Raw genomic sequence first — 7,793 nt, 5'->3', positions numbered from 1 at the left:
TTTATTATAGATAAAAAATCTCAATTATTTAATATATTTTACATATAATTAATTTTTTCTCGAAGAAAAAATCTACTTAAAAAATTTAATGTTTTTATTTTCCTGAGATAACTTCAAACTCTGATAAACTTAATTAATTATTGTGTGCATAAGAGGGAGAAAAACACTTGCCTGTCCGGGTTCGATCTCATCATCGCAATCATTGAGAATTACCGAATGTACACCTTCATGGTCCAAATAACCTAAGAAAGTTTTTTAATCCTAACTGCTCGAGACGTAGCAAATAAAGATCTACACATGTTTAATATTTTCAAAGATCACTGCATACAAGTTAGCTCTAATGAAAAAAATCACGTCATAATTGCATAATGAAATTGTGTAATTAAAACATGTAAATCACGTAACGGATTGTTCCAAATCAGTACGTGATTTTTTTAAATTACGTAATTTGAAAAGTCACATGGTATGTTCTTTTTTCTTCTATTTCTATCATTCAATTTAAATTCGATAATTTATAAAATCACATGATGGATGAAATTATTTTTAATATCATGTGATTTTTGAAATCACATTTAAAAGAATCACGTACTGATTTGGAACAATCCGTTACATGATTTACATGTTTTAATTACATGATTTCATCATGTAACGTTGTGACATGATTTTTTTCAGTAGGGAGAGCCCTGCATCACTTACCGTTAACAAAAACTGACTGAACATATATATAAAGTTTGCGCTCGAGTCCAAAAGCTCGTGGTTAATTGTGTAGTTGAGGGTTAATTAATTGTCAAGTTAATTGGATTTAGTCACTTTTCCCATTTCAGAAATTGATAAATAGAAATTATTACGCACGTAAAATCCAGAACATGTTTCAATAGGCTCTATTTCAAAGAAGTCGATTCCGATATATCGATTGAAGCATTCGTGTGCGTGTGTGTGCGCGCGCGCGCGTGTGTGTTCATTTTTAAAAGACAGGTTGCGTTGCATTTCATGCATGATGCGCATGATGTATCTTTTATCTTTGTTATTCACCGATTGTTAAACAAGGATAAATGGCTGCGTTCAGCAGACTCAACAGTTTTGCAACCGTTTTATGATTGTCTGCTGAGATAGGACCATTCTTCTAGATCTAAAAGTATGATCCAATCAGCGCGAAGGAAACTTCCAACAGTTGCAAAACAAACGTTCTGCTGAACGCAGCCAATGATGCATTATGCACATCATGCGTGAAACGGAACGCAGCCATACCCGTATGTATGTATACATACACATACCCCTTTTTTCGCGAGTGTAAGGTTTGTTCAGACCAACTTGAGTAAATAGGCCTGTTCTTTTTGGCTGAACTTTTGCACCAGTTCATCTTTCTTCCTCTTCTTTCCTCGTGGAGAGAAAAGGAAGGAAGATGAACTTTTATCCTGTAGGTTAAACAAAGACACCTATCGTATAAGTCGCGGACTAAGCGTACGGTGTAAACATAGCCATTGTATGCTAAAATTGACCAATCACTTTCGTTCGTGCCTCCGTATTGGATACGAAACTACATGAACCTGTCTGAATGAATCTTAAGAGAGTCGCGTGTGTTTATCTTTTTGTATGTGCGGCGAATAGGGGTGCGAGTACTGCGAATGCTTGATTGTCGATCGACCTAACCTTGATCTCGCCGAATTTTTCACACGCATTTAGGTAAGGAAATTTCAAACGTTCGAAGCTGTGTATAATTCTTTGAGAAAAATCCGGTAAAATAATACAAATAATATTGAAAAAACTTAAAACTAAAAATTGTAAATGTGTTAATAATTTCTATAAATTAGAGGCATTCCGCACTTTTAGGAAAAAAAGAGATACATACACGCATAACGAAGTCAAGACGTTGCTGAGAAAACGTGTCTAGGACGAAATAGCGTTTCGTGAATGACCGGCTAATTGAATGCATTGTCCAGAAGCTCTCAAGACGGTGGTGTGTTACAGAAAATCGAGAAAATGTTTAAGAAGTATGTGCTGCTATAAAAGAGTAAAAGAAGAATATTTTGAACAGTAGGGTGTATTTAAACAATTATAAAATATATATCTTATGATAAAAAGTGCTCAGCATTTCTCTCTCTCCGTTTTTTCAAGAATACCAGTTCTAATAAACATCAGAAATATTCAAGTTTTCATTATAACTCAGACATTACTGAAATGCATTACTGAATTTGCTGACTATTTGTGTTCAAAATGTCACTTAAATTCATTCCAACTCTTAGATTCGACGAAAAGGACAGTGTTTCTGGCGTTCAGCAATTGAAGTCATCCGTACAGAAAGGAATCCGTGCAAAGCTCTTGGAGTTGTATCCTTATCTAGAGAGTCATATAGATGTTATAATACCAAAGAAGGACGCTTTTCGCATTGTGAAATGGTGAGTTACGATCTGTATCGGTATATGTACAAAATTTATTTGTAATTTAACCATTTTCTTTCTTTTATCAGCCACGATCATATAGAGATCATAGTGAACACAGCAGGAGATCTGTTATTCTTTCGCCAACGTGAGGGCCCATGGATGCCTACTTTAAGATTACTACACAAGTGTGAGCTTTCTCATCGACTGATCAAATAAGAAAAAAAATATTTTAATTTTTTATTGTAATATACACATTTTTTTCAGATCCATTCTTCCTTCCGATGCAACAAGTAGATAAAGGTGCCATTAGGTTTGTTCTTAGCGGCGCAAACATAATGTGCCCTGGTTTAACATCAAAGGGTGCAAAGATGATGACTGTGGATAAAAAAACAGTTGTCGTATCCTTTTAAGCATCTATATAAATTAATACAAATCTAAAAAATTGTAATACAGTTACTTTATTTTTTCGATAATGAAATACAAATCCTTAACTCAAAATGTAGGCTGTTATGGCTGAGGGCAAGCAACACGCATTAGCTGTTGGAATTACAACATTGTCAACAGAAGACATGTAAGTCGAAAATATTTTCTCAATGTATGCTTTTAATCTTTCTCTTTCTCTTACATTTAATTTATAATTTGTAGTGTCAAGGTGAATAAGGGAGTAGGCATCGAAAACTGTCATTATTTGAATGATGGACTTTGGCAAATGAAACCAGTGAAGTGAGACTGATTGTAAATTCAGGATATAATCAAAGAACCATTTTACATACAGATATTCTTTTATTCAATTTTACTTCATCATGTAATCATTTCATATGGAACATTCTGGATAATGTTTGTGTCCATAGTGTTACAGGTCGTAATAAAACCAAGTTTATTATTATATTTTTATCATATAAATTAAAAAATTACGAACAAGTCCTTGCTGGCGCAAGGATATAGAGACAAATATAGATATATCATGTAAACGCGGAAATCTAGAATAGCGTTTGTAAAATAAAAAATATTTAAGCAGATCCCGATTTAGCATCCACCTGGCCCTCTTGATTCTCTGGCGGACCGGTACGTTCGCTCTCGCAGTGTCCCGCGGGCGCAGAATACGGAGGATTGTTGGTATCGGGCCCAGGTGCGGTAGCTACAATGGCTGTTGTGCCACCTGCGACGTTGGCACCAACGTTATTACTATCAGGAGCGACAGTATGAGGTGATTGAGGATGATAATGCGGACTGTGTGGACTATGTGGGCCGTGGCCGTGTGGTCGACTTATCGGATGGGGATACTGCGAATATGGCTGATGATAATACGGATGAGTATATTGTGGATAAGGTTGATGATACGGTTGTTGCTGAGAATAGCTATAAGTGGGATGCGGCGGTCTTGGAGCTAAAGGAACATTCTGCGGTTGTTGCGGGCCTGGTCCGGACTGATACTGTTGACCGTAAGCCTGATTAGGTGGCATCATCTGCGGAGCATGTGGTCCTTGTGGCGGTAAAATTTGTGTGCTCTGAGTACCTTGCGCACTTTGATGTGGCGGCATTGAATGATTTGGCAACATCCCTTGTTGGTGGGGATTGTGTTGAATGGATACAGTGGGCGTGGATACCGGTGGCATGTTTGGCGGAGTCGAATTCGCAGTCGCATTTGCACTCGCAACTACTGCTGCGACTGCAGCCGCTGCCGCGGATGTTGTAGTCGGTTGTTGGGGCGGCATCACCGGCGGTACCGGTGGCTGTTGTGGCTGCGATTGGGGTTGTGGTGGTTGTTGTTGCTGTTGTTGCGGTTGCTGTTGAGATTGCGGTGGCTGTGGTGGTGGCTGTGGAAGTACTTGATGCTGCTGGGGTGGTGGTGGTTGATGCTGCTGAGGTGGCTGTGGTGGTGGTTGATGCTGCTGAGTTGGTGGGAGAGGTTGATGTTGCTGAAGAGGTTGATGTTGCTGAGGAGGTTGATGCTGTTGAGGTGCCGGTTGATGTTGAGGCGGCGGTGGCGGTGGCGGATGTTGTTGCATCGGTGGCGTTTGCGTTTGTTGTTGATGTGGATGTTGTTGAATCGGATTAATTATGTTATTACAGTACATCCCAGAGTTAGTAGGATGTTGTTGATTAATATTTTGTTGCACTGCTGATGGTGCTTCGATCTTAGTCTCGATATATGGAGGCGACATTTTCTTATTCATTTCAATATTGAGTTTCTCGACGTTGCCAGATTTCTTCTCGATCGAATCATTATCAGAGACCTGTACAAATAAAAGTATTAATATTTCTTTGTACAATGTTAATATTTATGTGAACCATCTGTGCGTTATTTAATATTATTACATCAGGCTGGCTCTCGTCATTAAGTGATGCAGGAGTTGGAGTCGGAGTGGAATTTGGAGTAGAGTCACTAGACGCCGGTCCATCCGAACGATTCTCTTCTGTTCCTTTTAGTCTTTCTCGTCTTAGAGCATCATATTGCCGTTCTACCATTTTGTTAAAAGTTTCCTCATCTACCGCTGGTTTGCAGTGCTGAAAGAAAGAATTATTATGTTTCCTGCAATATTATTCTCTTTAAAAAAATTGTATACCTTTTTCAATTCTTCTTGAAATATTTCACTAGTTTCTATGAATTTACGTTTCTTTGCCTCAAATTTCTCTTCAATTTGTTGCAATTCGGCTTCAAGTTTTTTCTAGAAACATTCAAAATATAATATTTCGATACATTCAATTAGATATTATTATAAAACATAATACTACATTAATTACCTGATGCATAGTTAAGGATTGTACTTGGCGACGTAAAACTTGCATTCTTTGAGTGGTGACTACAGAGCGAACATCAGGGACAACTGTGTCGCTAAAAATCTCATTAATGAGACGATGATTTCTTGTATAACGTGAATAAGCCACATGTTTCACAGAATATCCATCGTCTTGATCTATTAATTCAAAATGAGTACTATTGTAACAAAAATATGCATTAAACGTTTATAATCACTATTACTTATGTACCATCATCATCTTCAGCTGGTAAAATATCAATCCTTCTATCCTGAGCCGCTTGACTTTTGCTACTGCCTGATGAACGTTCGTGACTCTCTCGATCATCATTGTTTTGTTGTGCAGCACACAACGCTGCGTTAAATACAAAGACACATTATGAAGTTGTTCAGCCATTATAAGTTTTACTACGAGTTTTAAAATCACGTTATACCTACCAGATTTGCCACGATTTTTAGCTGCAATATAAGCTAGATACGCAGGTGAGTTGTGGTAAGTTTTCAAACTTTTTTCATATTCCACCTATGTTAAATAATGTGTGAATGAGTCAGCTTTTAGAATTTTATAAAAATATAGGCTATGCTCCAAAATTGATTGCCTATACTGAAAATCTAAAGTGCACATAACATAAACTGTAGCATTTTCAGTACTGGCAGTAAATTTGAAACACATCCATAATAGAATGCATTTTGTGTACCTTCTCAGCTTCATATTCCTCGATAAACTCTGTCTTATCCTCTTCTGGCAAATCTCTCCACATCTGTCCAATAATCTTACCAATCTCCCATAGCTTTAACTCAGGATTCTGAGCTTTAACTTGATCCCATACCTTTCTGCTGTATCTCATGTATGGCATAAGAGGTTTTTCTGGTGGCTTGGGTGGTTTTGGCATACGGGAGTCAGCCTAATTATAAAAATTATCAGACTTTACAAATAATCAATCTTATTAATAATGTAAATTAACATACTGATATATTTTGTATAATCTATCACAGTCGTATATGTATATTTTTAAATTTTATATAAAGCGAGATACATACATTAGTGTTCTTTCCAACTTTCTGGGGCGTGAATCCTGGATGACTATGGGGAGTTTGTACAAATGGGCTCTGCGTATCTTTCTAAATATAAACAGATTGCTTCGATTAAACTTAAGACTCATAAAAGTATATTTCATCATAAGTTTGTCTACTTACACTATTTGTCGAACTGCTCGAACTTCCACCAGATGCTCTCATACGTTCTGCAAATAACAAATATACAATTCAAATGCTTCAAAGTTAAACTATCAATTTCAAGTCGGGAAGAGAACAAAAATTGTTTGACTTACGGTTGGAGGCTACGATGTTCGATGTAGCCATCGCGACTTGCTTGTAATTCGCTGGCAGTGCCATTTTGTATTACGACACTTGAACGGGGAAAAAACTTCATCCAAAGGTCTCCGTGAAGTATTCCTGACGTAGACGTTGTCGTGAGTAGCACTCGCCAGTCGCTGATCTCGGAAACGTTTAGAGGTGACAAAAGTCGCGATTAAAGTTACGGTAAGCCCGACCGATTGACAGGCGTCGCGACCATTGACGATGCACACCGTGTAGCGTTTGGGTTGGAAATGAGCTTTCCAGAGATTCCTGGATAGCCTCGAGTCGATAATTTGCAACGAGACGCGCGAATATTCCGACACACCTCCAAAAGATTTCGCGGGAACTCTGGAAGAAAAGGAAGAACAAGCGTTTCTTGTAGACGTCTCGTTTTCCTTCAATTTCTTGCACCTTGCATTCGTGAAATTCATCAGAGTCGCCCCCTATGGTCTATAGGAGCTAGAAACAGAGAAGAGAACAGTAAAAACGCCGAGCGGCCATGCCTGGAATTTACTGTTATCTATTTATCGACATTACGATTTTATCAACAGTGTCGAAAATGTGATACAAAGTTGATCAACTTATAAAATTGATGTTGATGTCGCTAATGTACAGCGGCTTCCTCCGAGCAATCCGAGCGTTTGCGAAAACACCGGGATCTCTCTTAAGTTTTTCTCTGTTTTTGCAAAAATAAGGTAATTATGAAGGAGGTGGGCGATCTCACTGATTTTAATGAAATTAGGCTCATTCGACGCGTTTTTGCATAAAACGAAAGAATCTGGTAGAAAAAAGCGTCGCTCTGCCCCGCGAACCGAAATATTAAGCGTTAAAGTTCACGACTATTCAGGTTAGAAAATCTGTCGTACCGACTCGATGTGAGCGCTATAAGTATGTGTGGATAATGTTTAATATCTTAGTTCGTGGGGTAGAACGACGCTTTTTTCTGCCAGATTCTTTCGTTTTGTGCAAAAACGCGTCGAATGAGCCTAATTTCATTAAAATCGGTGAGGTCGTCCGCCTCCATAATTATCGAAGACATGATGAATATAGGAATATGTAGGCTGTTTTCCTTTTGGAGACTAGTCGACACAAGTCAACAAGTATCGTTCTATCTTTGTCACTCTCTGAATGTCAAGAAGGATAGAACGATGCTTGTGTCAATTTGTGTCATCAAATGGAAAGCAGTGATAATTGATGTAATTTAAATATGTAAATATGAGAATATAGAAATCCTTTTTTTGATGTCTATACAAAGATCGAAAGTTGTTATCCAAATTAGCACGTCATAATTGTA

The 7,793-nt window shown here is 37.8% G+C and overlaps 2 protein-coding genes across 4 annotated transcripts; one reads left to right on the top strand and one right to left on the bottom strand.

The window, feature by feature from the left end:
• The first annotated feature begins 1,580 nt into the window (after positions 1-1,580).
• On the top strand, positions 1,581-3,130 carry MCTS1 (malignant T-cell-amplified sequence 1 homolog). Of its 3 annotated transcripts, none has more exons than XM_018456580.1 (7): positions 1,581-1,683; positions 1,831-1,991; positions 2,244-2,396; positions 2,468-2,568; positions 2,646-2,779; positions 2,885-2,952; positions 3,027-3,130. In XM_018456580.1, exons 2-7 carry the CDS (start codon positions 1,981-1,983, stop codon positions 3,106-3,108), a joined length of 549 nt encoding a protein of 182 aa, XP_018312082.1. In that variant the 5' UTR covers positions 1,581-1,683; positions 1,831-1,980; the 3' UTR covers positions 3,109-3,130. The 3 variants fall into 3 exon arrangements, with proteins under 3 accessions (XP_018312082.1, XP_018312083.1, XP_018312081.1); XM_018456581.1 differs by having other exon boundaries at positions 1,581-1,736; XM_018456579.1 differs by lacking the exons at positions 1,581-1,683; positions 1,831-1,991 and having other exon boundaries at positions 2,215-2,396.
• Positions 3,131-3,374: 244 nt separating this feature from the next.
• LOC108728162 (trithorax group protein osa) lies at positions 3,375-6,550 on the bottom strand. Its single transcript, XM_018456578.1, has 10 exons — positions 6,472-6,550; positions 6,338-6,384; positions 6,182-6,262; positions 5,839-6,045; positions 5,579-5,663; positions 5,373-5,495; positions 5,127-5,299; positions 4,949-5,050; positions 4,701-4,889; positions 3,375-4,618 (listed from the first exon to the last, which is right to left on the bottom strand). Exons 1-10 carry the CDS (start codon positions 6,533-6,535, stop codon positions 3,392-3,394), a joined length of 2,298 nt encoding a protein of 765 aa, XP_018312080.1. The 5' UTR covers positions 6,536-6,550; the 3' UTR covers positions 3,375-3,391.
• Between the last annotated feature and the right edge of the window lie 1,243 nt (positions 6,551-7,793).

This window comes from Mycetomoellerius zeteki, unplaced genomic scaffold, assembly GCF_001594055.1.
Source record: "Mycetomoellerius zeteki isolate Tzet28-1 unplaced genomic scaffold, Tzet1.0 scaffold58, whole genome shotgun sequence".
NCBI lineage: Eukaryota > Metazoa > Arthropoda > Insecta > Hymenoptera > Formicidae > Mycetomoellerius > Mycetomoellerius zeteki.
The sequence above is the reverse complement of the archived record's forward strand: the minus strand, read 5'-3'. Positions and strand labels throughout refer to the sequence as shown.

Excerpts from the sequence above, each read along its gene's own strand:
- MCTS1 (XM_018456579.1), top strand. The coding sequence starts at position 2,215 with ATGTCACTTAAATTCATTCCAACTCTTAGATTCGACGAAAAGGACAGT. Across the intron at positions 2,569-2,645 it reads TTTAAGATTACTACACAAGT|ATCCATTCTTCCTTCCGATG; the intron begins GTGAGCTTTCTC and ends CATTTTTTTCAG. Across the intron at positions 2,953-3,026 it reads ACATTGTCAACAGAAGACAT|TGTCAAGGTGAATAAGGGAG; the intron begins GTAAGTCGAAAA and ends TATAATTTGTAG.
- LOC108728162 (XM_018456578.1), bottom strand. The coding sequence starts at position 6,535 with ATGGCACTGCCAGCGAATTACAAGCAAGTCGCGATGGCTACATCGAAC. Across the intron at positions 6,385-6,471 it reads GAACATCGTAGCCTCCAACC|AACGTATGAGAGCATCTGGT; the intron begins GTAAGTCAAACA and ends TGTTATTTGCAG. Across the intron at positions 4,890-4,948 it reads TTCAAGAAGAATTGAAAAAG|CACTGCAAACCAGCGGTAGA; the intron begins GTATACAATTTT and ends TCTTTCTTTCAG.